This window comes from Candoia aspera, chromosome 14 (genome assembly GCF_035149785.1).
Source record: "Candoia aspera isolate rCanAsp1 chromosome 14, rCanAsp1.hap2, whole genome shotgun sequence".
Classification (NCBI taxonomy): Eukaryota; Metazoa; Chordata; class Lepidosauria; order Squamata; family Boidae; genus Candoia; species Candoia aspera.
The window spans coordinates 3,277,943-3,303,229 of NC_086166.1; the positions used below are offsets into that span (position 1 = coordinate 3,277,943).

At 50.4% G+C, this 25,287-nt stretch overlaps 1 protein-coding gene across 1 annotated transcript; it reads left to right on the forward strand.

The window, feature by feature from the left end:
• Window positions 1-1,179: 1,179 nt before the first annotated feature.
• On the forward strand, window positions 1,180-24,473 carry LFNG (LFNG O-fucosylpeptide 3-beta-N-acetylglucosaminyltransferase). Its single transcript, XM_063315202.1, has 8 exons — window positions 1,180-1,643; window positions 18,356-18,404; window positions 19,568-19,667; window positions 20,671-20,824; window positions 21,387-21,472; window positions 22,401-22,566; window positions 22,904-22,989; window positions 23,815-24,473. The coding sequence occupies exons 1-8, from the start codon at window positions 1,185-1,187 to the stop codon at window positions 23,879-23,881; spliced, it is 1,167 nt and encodes a 388-aa protein (XP_063171272.1). The 5' UTR covers window positions 1,180-1,184; the 3' UTR covers window positions 23,882-24,473.
• The last annotated feature ends 814 nt before the right edge of the window (window positions 24,474-25,287 follow it).

Genomic DNA, 25,287 nt, shown 5'->3' on the forward strand with positions numbered 1-25,287 from the left:
GTCACATACAATACATTAAGCCCAGAGCAAAGAAACCTGATGTAGTTTTAGCTTAGGATGCAGACGGTCCCTTGCTTTCAATCTGATTTTCTCCCTAGGCGTGTTGCGAGGATAAGGATGAAGGGCAGATGTGATGTTGCCTCGCGTGGGGACAGGGCCTGCCCGTGGAAAGGCACAATCCCTCATGGCCGAGGGATCTGCTGCTTATGGATACTTGAGAACTGGGATCCGGTAGATGCAGATGCAAGGTGTGGTTTAGGCCAGTGTTTCTCAACCTTGGCCACTTGGAGGTGTGTGGACTTCAACTCCCAGAATTCCCCAGCCAGCATTTTGTCTTGACTCCACAGCCCAGGATCTCTCTGCAGGACCCCTCCCTGGGCTGGTCTGCACCCAACAGGGGGCTTCCCTTGATTAATTGATTGAAAGGATGGATACAGGCCACCCATCTCACCTGGTGACCCTCAGCAGCTCCCCACAACCAGTAAAAACAGCATCATGCAAAGAATTATCCCAGCAACGCCCCAGGAGCTCGGCAGCATCGGGAAGAGTAAGGGCAGCCCTTTGCACGTGCTCAGGGGACAGGCCCCCTCTGACTCCACCACCCCTCCAAAGCTGGAATCGCATTAAAATTGTGTAAAAATAGCATTTTTGACTCGGGCTCCCTGCTCCAAATGAAATCCGTTGCTGTGGTTTGCTCAGTGGGGTGGGGGGGACTCTTAAAAACAAAAAAGGAAGAGCGTTCCGTTGTCACTCCCCCCCCCCGCATCTTTGAACCCCGGTCTCGGTTTCCATTTGCGCACGAAGTCTCACTCTCTTGTTTTCCTTCCTGGGGAAAGCTAAAGAAAACACACACACACGCCCGCTCTCTTTTACAGCCCCGTTCACACAACGCTCCCTCGGCAGCCCGCCCCCGACTCGGCTAAGCCACGTGGGAGACCCGCAGCCCGGAGGCCCCGCCCCGCCTGCTGCTGCGGCGTTCCAAGCCCGCCCCTTCTCCTTTCATCTGTGGGCGGGGTGGGGGCGAGCCCCGCCCCCTGGCGGGCTGCGCCGCCCCGGCTCGGGAGGGGGCGTGGAGGGAGGTTTTAAAGCCGGGCGGCGCGGGCGGGACGCGGGTCCGGCCGAGCGGGGCGGCGGCGGCGGCGGCGGCGGGGCCGGGTGCGGGGCGAGCCGCTGCGGACGCCGCGATGCTGGCCGGCTGCGGGAGGAAGCTGCTGCTCTCGCTGGCGGGCTCGATGCTGACCTGCTTCCTGGTGCTGATGGTGGACCAGCCGCGCGGGCCGGGCCGGGGGCTCGGGCCGGGGGGCGGCGGCGGCGGCGGCCTCCTGCTGCAGCCCTTCCGGCGGCCCGGGGCGCAGGGCTTGCTGCGGCGCTTGCGGAGCGGGGCGCCCGCGGGGCAGGGCGCCGGCGAGGAGGTCCGCTCCTTCAGCGGCTACTTCGGCCAGCTCAGCCGGGGCAAGAGGGACGCCGGCGGGGGCGGCGGGGGCAGCGCCAGCCCCGCGGGAGGGCAGCCGCCGCCGCCGCCGCCCGCCCGGGAGGCGATCTCGCCCCGGGACATCTTCATCGCCGTCAAGACCACCAAGAAGTTCCACAAGGCGCGGCTGGAGCTGCTGCTGGACACCTGGATCTCCCGCCACAAGGAGATGGTAAGCGGGGGGGTCCCCTTTGGGGCGGGGCGCCGGCGCTTAAGCGCCCCCCCCCGGCTCCTCCGTCCAGCCGCTGGCGAGATCGGCGCTCCGGGCATGCTCAGGAGCCCCCTTTCCTTGGGCAGGAGAGACCCTCTGCGCGAGAGCAGGGGCGCGCTCGCTTGCTCCGGCCCGGCCCGGCCCGGCAGGGCGCTGCGGGTGCGGGCTGGGCGCTCGCCCCGCCAGCCGCGTCCCGAAAGCGCGGGTGCCCGCGGCGACGGGGCAGGGAGGGAGGGAGGCTGCCGCGCGGGCCGCCGTGCCAAGGGAGCGGGCGGGCGGAGGGTGGGCGAGCCGGGGCAGGCTCGGGGCCTCGATCTCTGCCTGCCCCGCCTCTGCCCGCCGGGCTGGAAAGTGAGGAGGCACGCTCCGGCTCGCGCTGCCCGCCGCCCTCCCGCCGCGCTTCCCCTCGGCGCGGCAGGCGGCGGGGCTCGCGATCCCGGCGGCGGCGGCGCCCTCTGTGCGTGGCCAGAGGTCTCTTGCAAAGCCTTCCCGGCCGCTGGAATCCGAGGCCAGCCTCCCGGAGGGCTGAGCGGGTGCCCGGCTGTGTAAGGGAGTGAGGTGGGGGGGCCATCTGTCGCATAAGCCCTTAACCAGGTTAAGTCAAGGCTAGAGGGTTGCGCCGCGTGGCTTAACTCCAGTTAGGGGGGGTTTCTTGAGCGGCTGGCCCAGAGCCAGGATTGTGGGAACTCCCCTGGAATCCGGGAACCTGGGTAAGGGGGTTGTGTGAATGCAGCCAGTGCTGCCTTTGAATGCATTAACTGTGCAAGGGGAGGGGGGTTGCACTAGCTGGTGTCATAGGCACAGCCTGGCTCCTGGGCTCCGGAATGACTGTTTTCTTGCTCCTTTCTCAGAACCTTCCTTGTAGTTTTCTCAACCTGGCAACTTGAAGATGCGTGGACTTCAACTCCCAGAATTCCCCATCCAGCAAGCTGGCTGGGGAATTCTGGGAGTTGAAGTCCACGCATCTTCAAGTTGCCAGGGTTGAGAAAGGCTGCTATAGACAGTTCTTAAGAGTTGCTATAAGATCACATGCTCAAGAACTGTGGCATTATGTTCCCCCCATACTCCAAGTGAGCATTTTGTGAATTGCAGGCCAACACAGTTGGCCAGTAGCAGATGGAGGAAAGCTGGGTTCAGCATAGGTGTCTGTGTGTGAATGCGGTCTGCAAGTACAGAAGCTTTTAAGTGGTAGAAAGCCCACCGCATCTCATTTGTGGCCCCAAAAGAAAGGCATGAAAGGTCACAATTAAACAAATGAATGTTGCTGACATCTTGTTTGAAGGAAGTCAGCCTGCTGCGATGCAGGTACAAAACAGACCGAGCTTCAGTTGTATCTTTGCAGCCACCACCCTGACTTTTTTGACTTTGTCTGACGGACACCCCTCCCTCCTTCTGCAGCCATGAACAGGAGGTCCACCTCCTGAACTGAAAGCATGGGGAGGGGGGAGTGATGTCATGTGCCTCATCTGCATAGTTAATTGGTGATATCATGGTGACTGATCGACCTGCAAGTCTTTTGCTCCCCAGAAGGGTGAATGCTAATCTCAGATTAGTCTTTCTTTAAACCTTAAAGCCCATTCCCATCTTGGCCTAAGCCAGTCTTTCTCAACCTTTTGACCCTGGAGGAACCCTTGAAATATTTTCCAGGCCTTGGAAAACCCCTGCCCATTCAGGCTCAAAGATAGGCTGGAAGTTACAAAATGATTATATTCCTTTCATGGGTAGACCTGTAGATATGTACTAACAGTACTCTTAAACTAAAAATAAAGAATGAAACCTCTTTAATGTGAAATTGCCAGAGTTTGAAACAATTTTTTAAATAAATCATGATCTCCCAGGGAACCCCTAGGGACCTCTCGCAGAACCTGGGAACCCTGGTTGAGAAACCCTGGGCTAAGCTATAGATGGTCTAGCTAAGATTTCGTACATCAGCTGGGGTTATTTAGGTGCACGCCAAACTAAGCAAGCCACATTCAAGCTGGGTGTTTTTGGTGAACCTGCCGGTGGTTCAACAAGGTGCACAGTTCGCCTGTAGTGGTGCACACACCAATATATGCACGCAGATGTGCAGGTGCCGTAGAGCTCTGTCTGTCTACCCTGTCCAGGTTAAATCACTTTCAGACCTGGCCTGTCCCTGGATCTGAATCAGCTGAATTTCAGGGACAGTTGCCAGCTCTGATAAAAAGGCTAAAAACCTCACTACCCTTTTGCTAATTGCAGTTACAGGCAATGGCAACCGTTTCAAAGGGGTTTCAAAGAGGTTTGTAAGATGGAGCACATCGGAAGTCCTCTCCCCACTATTTAGCAAAGATGACCGGTAAGCACAATGACCCTGTGCCCTTTATTATAAAGGACAGTCCTTTATTTCAGAAAGCTGTCCTTTACTAGGATGTGCGTTTCTGTCAAGTTTCGCTGGGTTTTGCTCTTGAATTTTCCTTTGTAAAGCAAAGCTAGAAATATAAGCAGTTTTTTTTTAATCCTGTTGAAGCTCTTTCAGTGTGCCCCTTTTTCAAGTTTGCCCTTTATTTTTTCCAGGACAATGTGGTCATGGTACCTATCAGTGGACTGGTCAAAAGAGCACTGCTGGTTTCCTTGGGGTAGGGGAGACCAGTATAATAGTATTTCTCCAAAAACCGAATCAAGAAAATGCAGAGAGACAATAAGTAGAGTTCGGAAGGGCCGGTTCCCCTCCCCTCTGCGGTCTGAGCTCTGGTTGAATTGTTTAAAACGGTTCTTCCACCCGTTTACCTTGGGTTCCCAGCCAGGAGAATTAAGAATCGCTCCCTTATTCAGAGATGCCTGTTTATGCCTCCTGGCCCCCCTGCTCAAGGAGACTGGGGCTGGGGACTATGAAATGGCCTTTAGATCACCAGACTGAGCTTGTCAAATTGCAAGCTAGAGGTCTTTCTTCTTTGAAGTTAAAGATGGAAAAAAAGAGGAGGATGGGGAAGAATTCTCAGGCTGGTTTAGGGTGAAAGGGAGGATACCTCCCAGCATCCTTTGGATTGGCCATCCCTCGGCCCCATCCATAGAGATGCTCGGCAGATTTGGTTGCTGTTCTGGCCTTATCTCAACCCCACAAGGAGGAGGAAGCAGGGATTGGCACAGTGGTCCACAGTCCCTTCCCTGCTATCCACGGATCAAGGTCGGCATTGAGCCAAAGAGGCCTCCATCCAGCACTGGTCCAGCCCCAGGCTGGGTTGACCCTCCCCTCCTCCAAGCCATAATTGGGTTCTGTGACTCCACAGCCACTGCAGTTTCAGGAATGCTAAGTTTAACTCCCAGCATGGGCAATGGGAGCCAGTTTGATGTCATGGTGAAGGCACCAGGCTAGAAACTGGGAGACCCTGAGTTCTAGTCCCACCTTAGGCTTGAAGCCAGCTGGGGGACCTTGGGCCAGTCACTTCCTCTCAGCCCTAGGAAGGAGGCAATGGCAAGCCACTTCTGGGGGGGGAAAAAAACCTTGCCAAGGAAACTGCAGGGACTTGTCAAGTCAGTCTCTGAGCATCAGATTTAAAGAATGAGGCAAACGAGGGCTCAGCACAAGGTGCAAATGTGAATTGAAGATGATGGTGGCACGAAGGGTGGTGGTGGTGGTGGTGTAAAAGTAGGGTCCCTTTTCTCACCCAGTGTCCAGGTAGGTCTGCCTTCCACACTTGTAGCCTCCAAACTTGCTGAGTAACAAAAGTGGCTGTGCTGATCATTTCCAGCACTGGACGACTGGACAGTGATGCAGAAGGGTGGTGTTTATCTGCAAGGCTCAGCCTCCCTGGATGACTTCCCTTTCCCTCTTATTTTGGGATGCTCACCTGGAAAACGTTGACAGAGGAAACCAACAGCTTTGCCTGGATCAGGGGAGCTTTGCAAATGACTTTTCCAGGGCTGTTGCTACAGCACAGTGAGCTCGCTACAGCCAAGATAGACAGTATTGCTTATCAAAGTTGGCCTTTTCTGAGCTTCTGCCCCGCAGAGGGGTAGGACTCCCTTTCCCACAATGGTGGGAGATGTTGAGGATGGTAGTCTTACACACCTAGAGGAGGCAAGCTTGGAGGTGTTTTTAGTCCCTCCCCTGGCCAAGGTGCTTTGGTTTAGATCCATCCCACACCCAGCGGGCCTGTGGACCTGGGAAAAGCCTGCGTTTGCTGCAGGCAAGTTTGGTGAGTTGGTGAAAAAGCTGGATTTTGATTGCACAACCAGACCTTCGACTGCTTGGACTCGGGGGGGGGGGAGCAGATGCCCCATCCCTTCCATCCACTCTATCTTGGGAATGGCTCCCCTTTTTTCCCAGAGATTCTGCCTTTCTTTGGGGCGGGGGAGGTTGTTCCACCTCGTTTGTCCTTTCGGCTTCCCAGAGCTTGGCGGCTCAGCTCTCACGCTGTCTCCCTAGGCATGCTAACAAAGCCCCTTTTCTCTTGGGGGCCGAGAAACGACTCCACGGCTGCCACTTGTGTGGCACTTATGCCGTGGGAACGCCGGGGTGGGGGGTGCTGGGGGGGACAAGCTGGAGCCAGCAGTATCCAGGTCAGGTTGCATAATCGCGCCTCTCCAGGCCCCCTGCACCCTCATCAAGGAAAGAAGCGTTGCCTCCCCACTCCTTCCTTGTCTTGCTAAACCCTCCAGCAGAGCAGACCTGGATGCTTCTCTCGGCATCAGGAGAAGAAAGCTGAAACGTCTCGGGCCGTTTTTCATTGGTCCCCAAATCTGTGGGTTAAGAACATCTGCACTTTGCACAGCATCTGGCTGATTTGAAGGAAGCAGAAGTACTGTAGTTTTTTGGGCCAGACGACATGGGCCCCCTCACGTCCCTATTTGCCTATTCAGAGATTGCCAAATAGGACGGAAACGTTTGGAGTCTGCTGACTTTTGCAAAGGGCCGATGGCTAAGCCCTGGAGAAGGACTTGTTGCTTTGAGCCTGGCTGAGCTTCCTGTTCTGAGTTCTTCCTCTGCTCTTCCTCTTTTTTTTTTTTTTTGCATTTTCAGACTGAGATTTTCAGGAGCCTTAAGGCAGGGTGGAAATTCCTGAGGAACAGTCATCTGTGATGAGTGTCATCTACCCCGAAATCCCCACTGGCTTTTCAACCTTTTAAATCAGTCCTTCCTCCTCTTCCATTAATGCGCCCATCGCCGCCGTACAAGAGTCGTACTTATTGGGCTGTTAAATATTAAATTGCCTGCCCTGTAGGTTAACGTGGTTTTCTACTTGGACTGCACGTTGCTAACCCATCCCATGCCTCATTTGCTTTGGATTGGCCAACTATAACGAGGCTTTCTGAACCTTGGATTGTGGCGACCCAAGGCCCCATGGCTTGTTCTACAAACCACAACCAAGGAAAGCAGCAGCTTAGCATAACACGTGAATGAGAAAGAGCCTCTTTCTGATCCGTCTAGCTTTCTGGGGAAGCTAACCAGCATCGAAAACCTTGCCAGTTTCACCAGGACTCCCCTCTAGCCTGAATTGCAACATGGTGCTGTTTCAGAACAAGCAACTAGTGTTTGGGAAGATGCGTGTGTGTTTGTGGGTCGAACGGAGAATTGGGTAAAATTAGCCAGACCTTCGTTGCTTGGCACACGAATAAGTTAGGCATTAAAGCAAGGTATGTGTTACATCGGTTACACAGAGCTGCAGAGGTTAGGAACGATCAAAACAACTACAGAGCTTGCAAGGGGGGGAAAGACATTTGCCAAGGTGCGCAGGACAAATGTTGGATGCATTTTGCACTCAGCGTGCGCAGCAAGGTTCCCGCCGGCCCCTCTCAGCCTTTCCTGTTCAAGCCTCTATTAAAATTATCTTCCCCTTTCAGTTGCTTTGCAACGGTTATTACAAGAAGTAAAACCCCAGCGTGTTCTTCCTTCCTGTGGTCGCAGCCCAAGTTGTAGGCAGAAGTCTCTGCTCCGCGCAGTTTTACAAGCCGCAATCAGCAAGCGGCTGAGGACAGGCTTCCCAAAATCTTTGGTCTAGTTGACAGAGGTTTCTCTTTCCCTCCTAAGAACGATTGCCGGTAATATATACATTTCAGGGCATTTCGGGACTCTAAAATGGTAGGTTGGGAACATTTGGGTCCCCCACCCCAACCCCCAGGGTTTCTTCTTTTTTTTTTTCCAGCCTGCCTGGGGACAATCTCCTGCTCTGTTTTGTGGGCACTGGCATTTGCATTTTAGAATTTTAATTCTGTGCCATTTAGAGAAGTCAAGAGGAGGATATAAAGACAGGCCCTAAAATCATGAGCTTCTAAGAGGAGTCCGCACGAAGATTTCCTTTTGAATTCGTACTTCCTGGGCCAAAATCCAAGTTGGTCCGTGGGGATCATTGGACAAACCTGGCCAATTCACCCTCACGTTCTTGTTCCTGAAATTCAGTGGTAAGAAGGGGAAACGAACGATGCAGAATAGGTATTGCTCATAACTTAATCTTCTCCGGGGTGGGAGGGGTAGAAAGTCACAGGATGTCCTTACCTGAAAGGATTTGACTAAAAGCAGGCTTGGCATTCTTATAACAGCTTTGTTTAGAATCCAGTCCCCTGTAAATACACATTGTGGGTAAAAAGATATTCTTTGGGGAAGTGAATGACTCCTATAAGCTTTGTGGTCCGGCGCACCATGTAGGAGGGGGTTGAAGCTTTTTCTCTGGCTCAAATGGCTGAGCATTGGCTTTGTGTTAAGGGAAATTAGGTATTCCTAAATTAATTAAGGCATTGTTTCTCAACCTTGGCAACTTGAAGATGGGTGGACTTCAACTCCCAGAATTCCCCAGCCAGCAAAGCTTTGCTGGCTGGGGAATTCTGGGAGTTGAAGTCCACCCATCTTCAAGTTGCCAAGGTTGAGAAACACTGAATTGAGGTGTCTGGACCAGCAAAGAGTCACATCCTTCTTGTAGTTTGCGCATCCATCTACTCTGCCTATCTGGTGAAGGTGCTAACCTTGATAGGCTGAGCTGCTCTGACCTCACAGAGAAGCTTGCCTGAGATTGGCTGAGGGAGCTGGATGTTTCTGTGGGCGGAGTTGCTCAGATCAAAGAAGCAAAGTGTGGTGGGCAGGTCTGGTGGGACCTGAAAGCACCATCAGACTGAAAAACTAGGGTAGAAATAAGGCCCAGGCTGAATTATTGTCATGGGTAGTGCACAAAAACCATACGGAGCTTCATGGCTATCATCTGGACACCCCTGTGGACACCCCTGATTGCTAGGACATTGCTATCTCCCCAGAGCAGCTGTCCTTTACACATATTGGACTTCATCTCCCGTATGCTCAGCCAGCACACCCAGTGGACCTGCTGGTTGAGAATTATGGGCACTGGAGTTCCAAGCCAAGGAGTTCTTTGTTCTTGTTGTTGTCAACTCCAGTTATTTGGCTCCAGCTGTTTCTAGGCTCTATCCTTCTGCTTTCTTCCAGCCCTGCAGTGCAGGCCCATCCGCCCCTGAACATTTGGATAACCCTTTGGGGGATGGGTTAACTTTCTGGCAACAGCTGATGCCCCTGGAAGAGTTGGAAAAAACGCTTTGTCTGTAAAAATGGGAATAATGTCAGAATTATGATCAAAGGGGGCTGGGTGGGGCGAATTACCCTGAACAGTTTGCACTGGGTGAGTCCCTCCGTCCTTATCCGCCACCCCATCTGCTTCCTGTGGTTGAAGATCTCTCATTTCAATCTCTCTTCTCTTCTCTATCTATCTAATCTGTTCTATAGGTGAGCAATTCTGAAGACCCTTCCCTTCCGTTTCCTCCCCTGTCTCAGAGGGGGGGAAGATGGTCTCCTCCCTCCTCCCAGAAGTGAGTTCTGACAGTTAATCCAGAGCGTAAAAATTTGGCGAGCCAGAGGGAACAACGGGGGGTGGGGGTGGGCAGAAGAGTGGCGGGAGGCTCACCTGCCAAATTCCTGATGCGGTGAAAACCTTGCCCTAACAGGACCGCACAAGAAAATGTTCCTCCTTTTGGCATTTGGAGCAGAAAGTGAGGAAATCCTTCCCTCGCGGTACCAGGAAGGCAGGTGGCCTGTGTTTTCGCAGCAAAGGCTTGGCTTTTCATGAAATGACCTGGTGTAGTCGGTTGCTGCCAAACTCCCCATTATGATGTTTTGGCTTCATCACCCTCATCAGGTTTTAAAAGATTCAAAAACATTTCTTTTGGACGGGCTTCTTCTACGAGTATCCAAGGGAAATGGGCACCGTGTTTTCTTTTTCCTTTAAAAAAAGCAAAAAAAGATCTACCTCACTTACATCCTTGGCAAGTCAGCTTTGCTCTCTGACGCGCCTCCTAACTGACCAGCCATCTTGATTTCCCATTGGTGCACATCAACAGCTATGCTGCCTCTCAGGGGAACAAGGACTAGCAGCCATTGAATCGGGCAGCCCTGGACAGCCCCATCCTGATCTTTAATCTACCCCATTTTCTTCCAAGCTGCTTTTTAAAAACCATCTGTTCAGTCCTGTCCGACAAGTCCTTGCAGTTTTCTTGGCAAGGTTTTTCAGAAGTGGTTGGCCATTGCCTCCTTCCAGGGGCTGAGAGAAAGTGGCTGGCTCAAGGTCACCCATCTGGCTTCATGCCTAAGGCAAGACTAGAACTCGCGGTCTCTGAGCTTAATCCTGACTTATGGAATAGCTCTCGTAGCAGAGTACATGCGTCATGCCAAGCTGAAGACAGAGTTCATACCACCCATTCCCTAAAAGCAAACCGCTTTATCACTCCTGGTGGTAATGGAGCTCATGATGAGTTATTCCATCCACCCAGGTCCGGCTACTCCAACTGACCACAGCAATCCTCCAATGTTAGACTTGGAATGTGTGAAACTCTTTCTGGGCGTAGGTCTTCTGCTCCCGAAGCTGCAGCCCCTCTTTGCAGGCTGGAACAGGCTTCAGAAGCATGAGGACTAGAAGCTTGAGCTCTGCGTGGCTAGACTGCAGTGAATGTTTTCTCAGTGCCGGAGCCTGTGCTGGCTCACACATAGGATGGGGTTGCAAGCACACACAAACACACACATAATCGTGTTCACGTGGCTCCATCGTAAGAGATCAGTCCCGTGTTCTTACTTCCAGGGCTTCGGAGTCCCTTCCTTGCTCCACCTTCAGTGCCCTCCCACATTCCAGGGCTGCTGCAGCTTCCAAATTTCTCCCCACCTTGGCTGGAATCCTTGCCCCGGAGCAGAAATGCTGGCTGGGTGCGTGCTGCAGTCCGTCCACGCCCCCATAAAACCCCGGTGGCGTCTGTGTATAGTACAAACACGGCTTGGCTTACTGTTTATACTCCAAACACGGGTGGGGGGGGCACTGTGCTCAGCCCGCGGCGCTGGGGACCCGCTTCGGTTGGCAGCGTGTCGGATCTGGTTCTGGCCACTTTGGTGTGGCTCCGGCTGCGGGGGGGAGCCGGAGTCCTCACCTCGTGTTCTGCCTTTGCAAAGGGTTTGCAGGAGCCCCCCCTCCCGGCTCCTGGTCAGCTCTGGGGCTTGCCAAGATGCATGACGGCCAGTTTCTGAGCAGCAGTCGAATTGGGGAGGTGCCGTGAGCCGGCCTCCTCTCCCGAGCCCTCAGGGATGAATTCCCACCTGCTCTTTCCACAGCCCCAGCGTGGACCGTTTGGCGAAGGGGTTGGGGGGGCTAGCCTCACATTGGGGAAACCCCGATTAGGCCCCCAACCCCTTGCAGCGGCATGATGGTGAGCAGCTGGGCTTTTCATCCCGTCCTTTTTCCTTAGGGGGGGGGAGTGGGATCCGAGCCTAACATTGGTGTTTCATTTCCTCTGCTTTCCCAAATCTGCGCGTGGGCTTCGTTTTGTGCAGCGCGGCCCCAGGAAGGGGGTTTTCTGGAGGGGGGGGAATTGCTTCAGGTGGAACACAGCTTGACCGCTCCTTCCTGTTCCAACAGTCACGCTGGCCTGATCCTGCACCCAATTGCACACCCAGCATTGGCAGTGCCTCTGCATTTGGGGGTAGAGCGAAGCGAGGCTGCGGGCTTTCCAAGTAGGGCCACCTTGACGCTGGCTTGACCCGCTATTCGCCCTCCCTTCCTGGCCCCTTTGAAATTTCTGGCAGGGTGTCCATCCTGCACAGCACATGGGCCATGTAGTCTTTCCATTCAAGCCACGTGGAACAAGTCCTGGAAAGTCACATGTATGTGGAGCATGACATGGTCAGGCTGTAGAAGCCCCAAACAGGCACAAGACTGGTGACCGACCTGGATTTCCATGCTTTTTCAAGCCTTGCAGGGGCCAAAATGTAATTTATCGCCCTCCCCTTGGGCGTCTGCGTCAGGCTTGTGTTGTACACAAGGGTTGGGTTCAAATTCAGTGTTTTAGTAAACAACCTCTCTTTGGAACAGCCCAGAAGAGGCTGGTTCTGTTTTGCTCTTCTTTGGCGGAAACACCTCTCCCACATCTGGCAGGAGAGGCAGCTGAAGGAGCCCAGAGGATCCTGCCCAGCCCATCTCCACCTGCCCAGGGGCAGCAAGGAGGCAGGGATTCCAAAGGGCAGGTGTTTCTTATCTGCTGAAGAAGATCTCTTTGGAGCTGTTTGTGATCTAAGCTTCTCGGCGGCCAGTTTTGAGCGTTTGCCTTGGAAGGGGGAAGATGCACCAGCAGAGCAGAGCATTCCTGCCGGCGTGCAGACATCAGAATTGTGTCTGTTTCTCTTTGGTCAAATCAGGAGGAGTCTGGTAGCATCTTCTCAGATTTTGTTCAAAAGCCCAAGCTTTTGTCAGCTGCAGCACTTCTGGGATGGGCCTTCCTGTTCTTCTAGGCTCAAAGTGTTTTGGGGGTTTGAGAGCAAGCATGCAAAAACAGGCACGTTTATGGCACATGCAGAGAGATCCTTGCCTGCCTTTGCTGTCTATTTACTTATTTGGCAGTGTGCCCTTAAAACAGGCTTGTTTGAAGCCAGATTTGATTTTGCTTGGCCAGCAACTTCAGTACCTCTGATACAAATTGTGAAAGTGGTCCTGTGGGTGCCAAAGCAGGTGCCCCAGCAATGGAAGTGATTAGCTTTTCAAATCACAGGCTGACTTAGTTGGGCACACCTCCCTTACAGGGGTGTTGGGATTATGAAAAAGAGATCGTCCTGCCTTCACATTTGCTGGCTGACGCTCCTTGGAAGAGAGAGAGACATGGAAGAAATTTAACGGCCACCTCTTGGTCTCACAGGCCAAATTGGCTATCCAAAGATGATTCTGGATTTTTTTTTTCTCACTCTTTTCGTTTTCTGGAAGGAATGCAAAGGACACAGAGGTGGTTAAGCCATAAGAGATGCGATACCATATTTCTCTCCTGTAGATAAATGTGAAACGGACCAACAGATATTTCTCCCTATTGTCTGTTTCTGCTGCATTTCTCCATTCTTCCAAAGAGCAAGTGAGAACAGTGGATTATTTCTTTTCTATAAACCCAGCAGCCCTGCAAGAATGATGAGGGTGACTAATTTAGCTGAGCAATTTAGTTGACTAATTTAGTGGAGGTTCAAAGCCAGGCCGTCTTGGGGTGAATAATCGAGACTAAAAAAAGCAACCCAAGTTAGCAAGCGGGAGAAAACAGGAACTTGCCAAACGTGGGGTCTGTGACACCAGTTTTCCACGGAGCCCAGCACTGTGCCATGCGAGTTCTAGGGAAGAAGTCCGGAGGGTTATGCCTTGCCAGCATTTATAGCAGTTCCTTAAAATAAGATTGCTGTTAGTGCAAAGGTCAGCAGGAGGAGATTTATTTTTTATTTATTTGTTTTGTTTGATGTGAGGGCGAACTCCCCTTCTTCGCCTTCGGTGCCACCTCCCTGAGATATTTCCGCAAAGACTCTGCCCAATGGGAGCTCCGAGGGCATCAGCGGGAAGGGTTAGGAGGCCTCTCTGCGTCCCCAGCTGCAGCCTGCCAGGACCCGACCCGTTATTCCTTGGTAGGGTGACCTAACCAGAAACTTGGAGAAAGCTTCTTTTTTTCATTTACCGCTTGTAGCTTGGCCCCTTTCTTTTGGCAGGAAGGGGAAATGACTCATGAGAGTACGAGAAATTGGGGCAGAGGGAGAAGAGCTCCTTTTAACTGACAAACGGGCACCAGCAGGGCCATGCCAGCTGAAGAACCTGCTCCTGGTCTGCTTTGGGGTCTCCCTGCACCCCCGCTCCTAAAACACCAACCTGGGGAGAGCCGCCTTGCCCTGCCTGGCCGTTTTCTGATGGGACTCTGCTATTGTTCTCCAGGACTCCATGCATCCTGTGTTTCTTTCAACTGTAGCCTTCAGAAACAATGAAGTTTCCTGTGTATCCCCCAGGCTGGGATCCTTGGACAATGCGGGCTCCAGAGCTGTCCTTTCCCCTCCCTTAGCTTTAAAAGCTCGCTTGGCAGAGACAAGGAAGCCTGGTGGCAATGTCCTTGTCTGGACGTAACTCTGTCTGGAGCGGGGCAAAGCTCAGTGGGAGACCACATGGCCCGCACGGGGAAGGTCTCCCTGCTTTAAAGGTGATGAGGAACAGCCTCTGCTTGGTGGGGCCTTGCTGGTCTTCCAAGCCTCTGGACCATCTTCAGAAGCTGGACGGTCTGTTGACCCAGGATTGACTCTGGCAGAGTATCTTTGCGCACATGCAGAGAACTTGGTGCTTTATTGCTGCCACCACCTTGCGTGTCCTCAAAAGAACTTTCTAGGAAGTTCCCTGATTTGAGCTACTTTATATTTTAGGGTAACATTCAGAGGTTTTCAGAATGCTTGATCTGAGTGGCCTAAGACTGCTGCATGACTTCGTCTCAGAGTAAGACCTGGAGCAGTGTTTCTCAACGTCGGCAACTTGAAGAGGGGTGGACTTCAGCTCCCAGAATTCCCCAGCCAGCAAGGCTGGCTGGGGAATTCTGGGAGCTGAAGTCCACCCCTCTTCAAGTTGCCGACGTTGAGAAACACTGCTTTAAGCCATAACGCAGTTTGTTTTTAGGGGTGCATGTGAGAATGCAGCCGCCGTGGCTTATCCACTGGGGTTACTATGTTGTGTGAGCCCTCCTTAAAGATCCACCTTTTGCAATGAAGCTAGCAGTCTGAGGCCAGTTTGTCTGTGGATGGTCTCATTCAGCAATTTTTATTTGCACAAGGAGAAACCTCCCGAAGAAAACTCCCGATCATACAGAGATCCCTGTCGGGAGCCGAGCCAAGCCTCTTACTGCCCACCTCTTCTGGATGTTTTGCAAAGTAAAGGATAAAAGAAAGACGGCCCAATGCTTAGCTGCTGGAAATAGTTGCACGCCTCTTAACTTCGCATGCGTACGACTGGGAAGGCTTAGCAGGATGTGGCAGTATCTGGATGGGACACCCCCCAGCAATTCCCCAGGGCCGTCAGCTAAACCGGGGTGGTGCAGAAACATTTTCCAAGGGCAGCATCTGCAGCGAAACTCCACTCCAAGATGCTCTTTTGCAAAATTTGTTGGGGACAGCTGTAAACCTGAAAGTGGCAGGGGGGGAGAGTTCAGCTGTCTTCTTCCCCTTTTATTTGCATGGTCTCCCCCGTGTGTGCATGCAGGAGCAGGGTATTGTAATTAAATTTCCAGGATGGGCTTTTGCAGAGCTCCAGGAAGACAGGGATGTAATGGAGGGGGGTGGAGGCAGGCAGGGGCAGCTGCATCTTGGAGCTGACCACAAGGGTTGTGAGCAGGCCAGGCCTTTCCTGCAGCAGGGAGGCGGGCGGGGAGGCCCGGCTTTCTGGATGCCTCTCGCGAAGCCAGGGTGCCTTCCAGTGGGAAGGGCTCAGCTGGGCTTCCGAGGAGAGGCGTTGGCTTGATCCTGGCATCTTCCGGATAAGCAGCCTGGGTATTAATAAAATGAAAATAACGGTCTCCCGTTGGGCTATTTTTAGCAGGCTGTGGATGAGCAAAGGGCTATTTTTGGGTGCATAGCTGCTAGCGACGGCAGGCCTGATCTAATCAAGTAAATATGGTGGGATTTCCCCCCCCCCTTTTCTTCTTTTTATGAAATCCCCGTTAACGGGTTTCCAGCAGAATCTGGCCTTTCTCTTTCTGCAGGCCTGCCGTGATTTCTGCAAAGTCCTACCCCTCCATTTATTTTCCTTTAGCCCCGTTGCTCAGAGAAACACTGAGGCTGATGGATGCTTGGCCAGAAAAAATTCAGAAGATGCTTTGACGGTTGAATACAGGTAGTCCTCACTTAATGACCGTTCATTTAGTTATGGTTCAGGAGTTACGGCGGTGCCGGAAAAAACGACTTACGACCAATCCTCACACTTACAGCCATTGCAGCGCCCCCATGGTCACGTGATCACAGATTGGGCGCTTGGCAACCGGTTTGCATTTATGACCGTGGCAGCAGGCTGTGGTCACGGGATCACCCAATTTTGACCTTCCCAGCTGGCTTCTGGCAAACAAAATCAATGGCGAGCCATGCGATTTACTTAAAGACCACGTGGTTCACTTAGCGCATGCAGTGATTTGCTTAACGACTGCTGCAAAAAAGGTAATAAAATCAGGTCGGATTTGCTTAATGGCCGCTTCACTTAGCAACTGAAATTGCGGTCCCAATTGTGGTCATTAAGCAAGGACTACCTGTAGGTCTACTGGATTAGCTGCAAAACTCCAGATGGCCACAAGGGGGCCCAAAGAGTTGTGTTGCCATCTGGAGTTTTATAGCCCAGGGCAAGTAGCCATCCTAACCATTCATGGCTTACCTGCCCAGCAAAAAGCAAAGACAGAACACAGCCCATGACGGGCTTCTGACTCCTCTGTCCCTCCCCAGCCTGGTCAGTTTGTGCAAGGTGTGCTGACTTGGCTCCGTGCTTCTTAAAATGTGCATAATACAATTTAATGGTTTATTTAAAGATGACGCTGTGTGATATTGCTGTATTCAGGATAATAAACTTTTGCGTGTTGGTTTTTTTTGCACATAATTATTTTTTAAACCTCCTCCTCCTCCTCCACATTAAAAATAATCGGGGAGGGGTCTTGGCGGGGGTTGACCTTTGAATGTGCAGGACCGAAGTCTGGCAGGGCATGGAGGGGCTCCTACGAAAGGCTGGGGCCTGGGATGGTGTGGGGAGGAGGAGGGAATCTGCCCCTTTGTCTTCCTAGTCCTGAGTCTCCCTGTTTCTTCTCTTCGTCCTTGTGATTGAACCAAGTTTTGGCTGTAGGCATCTCTTCCAAAACATCTCTACCCTCCCTCTGGTTAACCAATCCAGCTGTATGCTAATTGTGAGCACGTTTCAGCCCTCCCTCCTTGCATTAAGTTGGCTGCAAGACTTTTGTTCAGAAGCCCTTTGCTTCCTCGGAGGACACATTTTTTTAATGGAGTGGGGGTGGGGGGTGGGGGGTGGGGAGGAGAGAACAACATGGTCCAAGTTGGAGAGGGTGATAGCTTGCATTTCTTTCTTTCCTTCCTTCCTTCCTTCCTCCTCTTTCTCCTTCCTTCCTTCCTTCCTTCCTTCCTTTCCTTCCTTCCTCCTTTCTCCTTCCTTCCTTCCTTCCTTCCTTCCTTCCTTCCTTCCTCCTCTTTCTCCTTCCTTCCTTTCTCTTCTCCTTCTTCCTTCTTCTCCTCCTCCTTCCTTCCTTCCTTCCTTCTTCTCCTTCTCCTTCCTTCCTTCCTTCCTTCCTTCCTTCCTTCCTTCCTTCCTTCCTTCCTTCCTTCCTTCCTTCCTTCTCCTATCCCATCCCTGATTGCCTTTTATCTCTCCTTTGTTCTCCTCTTCCTCTTCTTTTCTCTCTCTCTCTTGGTTTTGCATGGCCATCCTCCCCTCTTTCCCATCCAGATCATGAACAATCACCACCCTCGCCAGCCCTGCCAGCCTCTCCCAGACAGGCAGCAGATGCCAGGAACTCCCTCTGTCAATAAGAAAGTGCAGCCAGGCAGGTGGTGGAGATGGGAGGGTGGGGCGGCCTTCGCCCGTTTTGGCTTGGGTTCAGGTGGCCGTTGGAGATGAACCACTTACAGGCAGGAGGGTTGCGTTGCTGCCATTATCGATCGGGGGAGGGGACAGGTGTGGCAGAGTCAGCAGCTCTGCACAATGAAGCTTGTGCCAGAGTTCAGATGCCACCTGAATTGTGGTGGCAACAGCAGCTTAGTAGAAAAGTGATCCCTGAAGGTGGAAGCGGGCAGACCCAAAATGGTTGGGGGCCCTAGGCCCACAGCAGGTGTGCAGGATCCCCCAATTAATGCAAACTTATTAATGCAATATTTCAAAGGCAACAGATGGACAGGTGAGCAAGGCACGGGGAAGGCGCCCACATATTCATTTCTCACCTCTCCGTCCCATGCTTTTGAAACGTTTAATCAGTAATCCGTTTGCAATGCAAACGAAGCGTTTGCTCCAGGCTGGCTTTGTTTTTTCTTTATTTTTTAAGAAAAGTTCTCATGTGGAGGTTTGCCTGGTAAAAAGGCTGGGGATGTCGAGATGCCCTGAAATGCAGCAAACCCAATCCTGTGAGCGGATGCTTATGATGCACAAAAGCAGTTTGCTTAACAACCAGGTGTTTACTGAAGAACTGAGGGCTGGGTTTGCGCCAGGCTCTGAACCGCAAATCATGATTTAAGCGATGGAATGTTTAACGAGCACATGGGTGCCTTTATGAAAATCATCATCAGGTGGCGAAATTTGCATGGGATTTGAATGTGCAATCTAGATTTCTAACCGTAGGGAACACGTTTGCTGAAACGATTTGGGGCGGGACATTCCCAAATACTGTTTTTATCGTTCCTTATTTTTGTTTTGTCTCTTCCTTTTTAGACCTATATCTTCACGGATGGTGAGGACCAAGAACTCAAGCAGAGGATTGGTGAGTTGATGGATTTCCTGTTAGGCAGGTGTTGAAATTGCTGTTTTTCCTGGAGGACCCTTATGGTGAGATTCCCAGAGAATGTGGTGATTAACTTCCCCGAGCGGGGAGAAGGTGGAAACTTACTCAGTTAGTGTTTAATGAGAGCCCCCTCCTCCTCCAAGGCTAGTTCAGATGCTCCTATTCTTCTGATGCTAATGCGCTCTATTCATGCCCTGAATTGATTCCTCTCCAGACATCCCACGGAGCAACAGGTGGCAAATGATGAGAAAAGACGGCTTGAATAGCAGGACAAGGACTTCTCCCCCTGTTAAAAGGGGGCTGGAAAGATCCAGTTTACTGTTGTACCTCCCACACTTCCCCTTCTGAGTTAACGCTTGCTGGGTTAAGGCTGGGGACAAAGGAACATCCATTTCATCAGCACGAATGAGGGGAAAATGCAGCTAATTTTTTCTTTGCTAACCTTTAAACATCTGTAGAAGGTGACACACAGCCCATTTGGGCTGTGGAGGAAACATTCAGGGAATTACTTCAAGGTTTAGCTACTATAAGGAGAGTTTTCATGTTGGCTACCCAGGTGAAAGCCATACTGTAGGCCTGGGGAATAGGGTGATGTGAGCAGTGTGATGTTAAAGGGTTCAAAATCCTTGGGCATGTATTGAGGTTGGATGTTTCTCCGCTGCTCTGGATGATCGTTCTGTCTTCAGCCTGGAGCTTTCAGACAGGATGGCATGTGCCTGAATATTGAACAAAGCCCAGTATCCCAATATGAGAAAGGGCTATAACTCGAAGGGATCTTGTAGGATCCTAATCCAAGGATGAGGGTCTTGGTCACAGGGCTGGATCACACCTCTGGCTGAGAACTTGAGCAGTAACTGAAGAGTTGCTGCTCAAGATGGACTAATAGATGTAGGATAATGGAGAAGGTCATAAGCCAAATGGGTCCATTGGGGGTAAAAATCCGTAGTTGGGCATCACCTTTATGAGGACCAACCACAGTGTCATCCAAGAGCATGCAAAACTTTTGAACAAGTATCCACTTTGCTGGGCCTAATAAAGGTCCTTCTCACGTTGTGGATTTTTGAGTTCGGATGTAGTAACTTCATCTTTTAATAAGACTGTTGCCGCCTTGTGACTGACTAGCTTGCCTTGCCTTCCTTCAGGAAACATCATCAACACCAACTGTTCGGCTGCTCACAGCCGTCAAGCCTTATCCTGCAAGATGGCGGTGGAATATGACAAGTTCATTGAATCTGGGCGAAAGTAAGAGCAGAGAAGTGGGGGGCTGGGGAGGGAAATGCAAAGCAGTGTTTGTAAAGCCGTAGGATCTAGATTCCCTTCTTCTCCTTCGCCCTCCCTCCTCGTTTTGTTGCAGGGAGGATGTAGGACCAAAAGCAGGTTTACTCCAGATGTTGTAGGCTAAAAGTTCCATAACTTCTGGCCACTGGCCATCCTGACTGGGTCTGCCCCACACATCTGGAGAGCAACATGTGGCTTCTTTAAATATTGGGGTGAATGCAACGATTTAGTGTGAGGCAAGGTCTGGCATTAACGAGGATTCCCTGATTAATCTGCAAATTGTCCCCCTGAGAGTGAAGGGTGACCTCAGTTTTTCCTACATTTAACTGGCTGGTTTTCCAGTGGCTTGAACGGAAAGCAGCACTCACCCATTGAAAACAGGCTGCTTCATAAACTTTAAACTTTATTGTGGTCATTGAGCAGAGATCCAGTATAATAAACAAAACTGAGGATCATTAAAATTATCAATGAAATCTCTGAAGTCCTGCAACTTTAGACTGATCTAAGCTTTAACTGATTGGCTCACAAAAGCTGTAGGAAGTCTGGCACTGGACTATCTCGTTCCCATTGCTTGTAGTGTTGTAGGGAAGCTGTTTTGCTCCAGAAACCCCTCTCTGATGCCAGGGTTTGCATGTCACACTAAACCATGTTTTATTGAATCATTAAACCATAAATGTCTGGATTTGCACAATTGCTAAAGAGTCAACACAACTTGCTAAGTTAAAAAAAGATGATGACTCAGCTGAGTCAGGACATACAACTGACAGTCACTGCTGGGTGAACACAAAGGCTTTCTTGTTTCGTGTGAACATGGTGATCCTGCACACTGGGGTTTGGTTAAAATCAATGGTGCTTGCATGCTAGAGGTCTTCAGTTGGTTTCCCAATGGGTCAAGGATCAGTTATCTAAGCATCCGGAATTCCCTTGTTCCTGACCTAATCCAGTCTTGTTTTCATTCGTGCATTAGGTGGTTTTGCCACGTGGACGATGATAATTACGTGAATGTACGGATGCTGGTCAAACTGCTCTCGAGCTATGCTCACACGCAGGATATCTACATTGGAAAACCCAGCCTGGACAGGCCTATTCAGGCCACCGAGAGAATCAGCGAGAACAAGATGGTAAGTCAGCAGGGAGAATGAGGCTACCTGAGGGACCGTCTCATCCCTATAACATCAGCCTGTCCCACCCGGTCATGCAGAGAGGGCATGTTGCGGACCCCGTCTACGAGAGAGTTCCACCTGGCGGGGCCCAGGAGGCGGGCCTTCTCTGCAGTGGCCCCCACCCTGTGGAACATTCTACCCGCCGAGGTGAGGCAGGCCCCTTCGCTCCCGACCTTCCGGAGGGGCTTGAAGACCTGGTTTTGCCGCCTCGCCTGGGGTGGGAAGGGCAGTAGCTCTTCCTGGGGGTGGCTGGTGATGTCGAGTTCTCCCGACGGAATGGAAACCTCCCACTTGGATTCTATATTTATATTTTTATTATTTTAGTATTGGTGATTTTATGATGTCAGGTTTTAAGGTGAATTTTATTGTAAACCACCCAGAGTCCCCTTTTAGTAGATGGAATTCTCTCCCCATATCCCGTCTATTTCTGAGATGTTGGCCAAAGCTTTGACCCAATGTATTCTTCTGTGTCAAAGAAGGACCTCTGATTCTTCATCTCTTGGTTCTTCTCGTCCCACAGCATCCGGTCCACTTCTGGTTTGCCACCGGTGGTGCTGGTTTCTGCATCAGTCGTGGTCTGGCACTGAAGATGACCCCCTGGGCCAGGTACGAGACCTTGCTTTGTAAGGAGTTTAGTTGTTGTGACGCGCGAACTGGGGGATAAAAGTAGGCCAGATTCACACGTGCCTGACACATCTTGATGCTGGTGATGGGTGGCAACGTGACTTTTTCTCCCTGCTCTTCCGGTGCTGTTAAATTCCCTCCAGCGCTCTGTGCTTGGAAAAGAACAGTACATGCATTTCAAAGGCAGAGACCACATCTAACTCCAGGAAAGCTTAGACTGGTGGGACAAAATTCAGTGCAAAGCACAGAAGACCTGCTTGCAGCCTTTTTCCTGGCTTTTGAGCTTTTTATCAGCTTAGCCACGTGTAACCTTTTCACATAAAGGCTAAAAAAAATGGGGTTTTAAAATCGGTCAAGTTGATTTGTGAGCTGCAGTCATGCAGTACAGATCAGCAAAGTATGCAGATCGAATCAATTCTTGTTTGTAATATAGAAGGATAGGCAAGTCACAGATTTTCGCTTCAATTGGTATCACAGATCAAACTCCACGGTGCCTACAGGCTACTTTTTAGCATCTTTGATGCAGTGGGCCATTTCTTAAAGTATAAAGCAAGATATTTACTGGGACATCAAACTCAAAGTTTTAGCTAGTTTCCCCCATAATTTCCAAATTGTCCTATGCGCTGGGCTTAGCATATTGGAGACCCAGTTGTGACTTTTTCAAACATGCTTAAGCAAATCATGGTTTAATAGGACACGTGAATCCATCATTTGAATGTCAGTCAAGGATACTGATCTAGAACACATTAATAAATTGTGTGTGTTTGCACACAATGTATATAAACTTTAGCGCTTTTAACGTTGGATTTTAATCATTTTTGGTGTTTTCAAATTGGTATCAGATGGAATAACAAGACCCTTGCCTGTTCTTTCTCCCCCCACCCCAACTCTTGCCCCCCCCTCTCTCCAGCGGTGGGCACTTCATGAGCACGGCAGAAAAGATTCGACTCCCTGATGATTGCACCATTGGGTACATCATAGAATCTGTCTTGGGGGTGAAATTGATCCGAAGTAATCTCTTCCACTCACATCTCGAGAACCTCCATCAAGTGCCCAAATCCGAGATCCACAATCAGGTAAAAATTTAAGCTGCAAGCTCCTGGGAGGAAGGCTGAAAAGGTGGCCAGGGACACACACATACACACACACCCCCGCCATTACATTCTGATCAATTGGTGTTTTGTGACGGAACAAGCCCATTTTGGCCAGCCACTTGGGGGAGTTTATTTATTTATTTGTATTTCGAATTTCATCTCACTCAACAAGCAACTCCTGGGCGGTTTAACAATAAAACTAGAATAAATAGTTGTTAAAATACAATAAAACAATATTCGTAAATAAAAAGTTGCCTTGAATGACAAGAAGGAGCATCTTTTTCCAAGTCAAACCTGCATCTTTTTCCCCTCTCCCAAGGTAACCTTGAGTTATGGGATGTTTGAAAACAAGAGGAATTCCATCCACATGAAAGGGGCCTTCTCGGTGGAGGAGGATCCTTCCAGGTGAGCACATCTGCTCGCCCTCTGGAGTGAGCTGAAATTTTATGCTGTCAGAAGGAAAGGAAAGGAAAGGAAAGGAAAGGAAAGGAAAGATGTTAGAATGCCAGAACTGCAAGCTAGCAATATTTCCACCGCTCACCTTTGCAGTCCTATATATATTTTGTCAGAGGTCCCTCTGAGTTCAGAGGATTTATTTCCAGTAATTGTGCAGCCTTAAACTGTTGGGAATCTGCATATTTTTGCACATGCATGTAACACAATAGCTCTGACGATTAAAAAAAAAATTGCTTAGATAGTGGTGGACTTTTCAGACCAGACCCCACTTTTGCAGAGGCAGTTTGCATGTAATATTTCTTCTAAGTCTCTTCCTTGTTAAATACTTACATTTTGAAGTTATTTACGAGGACCTCACAGGGCTGTTGTCAGTAGTGGGAGGAAGGAAATCATATATCTTTCTTTTGCGCTCCGTGGAGGCAAAGCTGGGCCCAACGGTCACCATAGAAACATGATATAAGCAGCACAGATTCTTGTGAGAATTGTATGGTCCTATAATATTTCTGGACTCAAATCCAGTTTCACACACATTATGAAGGCCTTTGCCAGAAGCAAAAGCAATCAATAAAATAAAAGCTGAGATGTGCAACATCATGGAACATTTAGCAGATAGCCCAGAAAACCCGATCAGTCAAGCTACTCTTTTGCACAGGATCCCAACTTTCACGGTGACCTTTCCCGCTAGGAATCCTTTAGTTCACAAACTGTACGCTGATAGTGATCTGGCTGTACCCATCTTGACGGTCATCCCAAATCCCCATTTTTATTTTCCAGGTTTCGCTCCATTCATTGCTTGCTCTACCCGGATACGCCCTGGTGTCCTTTGAACGTCGTTTACTAAAAGGCTAGACGTCCCCTTAACTTCGTCCCGAGTTCCCCGGTATCCGAAGAGCTCGTGGGACCCGTGTTGTCGTTATTGTGTGTGTGTGTGTGTCTTTTGTTTGCTGCAAAGCAATGAGTTCCTAATTACTGTGGTTAATTCACAGTGCGTGTGTGTTTCCACAGGCTGCTGTGTGGTCTGGTGTTCGCTGTCCACCCCGTGACTGTCTCTAAGCAGACAGGGTATAAATATTTTAAGCCCCCTAATGCTCCCTAATTTTTTTTTCCAGCCCTCCCCTCCTTTTGTGCTGTGAAAGGAACTTCTCTGTCCACTACCCGGGCGTGTCTGGATACAGCTCCTGCAGGATTCTTGCAGAAAAGCATTTCCTTTTCCCCAAACATTTTAAGGGCTGCATTCTTCCTTTCCACCCAATTCTTACAAGCAGTGTTACCGAGAAAAAGCCAAAAATGCTGAGGGGTGCAACCCAGCCGAATCTTAAGCACTTTTAAATCATAATAGCGTGGGAGATGCTAAGCTGGTACTGAATTGCGCCGATTGTAACCGGTTGCGTCAGAGAAATGGCTAACACAGTGTTTCTCAAATGTGGCTCCTTTAAGACAGTTGGACTTCAACTCCCAGAATTCCCCAGCCAGTCCAACTGTCTTAAAGGGGCCACATTTGAGAAACACTGGGCTAACGCTTAATGGTTTTGGCCAAGGCTGTCTGGGGGTAGCAAGATGGTGGGGTGCAGCATTGTGATCAAAGCAGTGCCACCATCTTGCAGATTTTGACCTCCCCCCCAAAAAAATCTGGTCTTTTTCCACTGGGGTCCTTTGGCTCTGGCGTACTCCAATTCCAATCATCTTTCTGGCTGGGCATTATTGGAGTGGAAATCTAACCTCACTAGAGGAACCCTGCTTGAAAGCAAGCTACTTGTGGCCATAAGCTGTCTTCCTTCCCATTTTACATTCCTATGTCCAACCCAGGCATTTTTTCCCCCCGTTCATCCCTTCCTGCTTTTTCGGGCTCCGGATAATTTTTTCAGATGAAGGTTTACATACTAAACAGACTTTTGTTTGTTTTCTGTGTATTTTTTTTAAACTTTTGTTGTTGTTTTTGGGATTGTTCCTCCCTCCCCATAATATGTATAGACTTCCCTCTGAGAGGTGGCTTTTGGTAAATACATTTAGAGCTGGTCTCTCAGACACTTGCTTTTTACAGTTGCACTGACGGGAGATACATTGAAGCGACCAAGTTTTCGGCTATCTGATTTTTTTTCACCCTGGTCTAGATGCCTTTCCTGAAGGTAAAGTAAACAGGCAGAGGACTACAAACTGCACGTAAGTCCAGAACTATGGAAGGGAGAGTTAAATTCAAATTTTGTTTGTTTATTCGTTCAGTCGCTTCTGACTCTTCGTGACTTCATG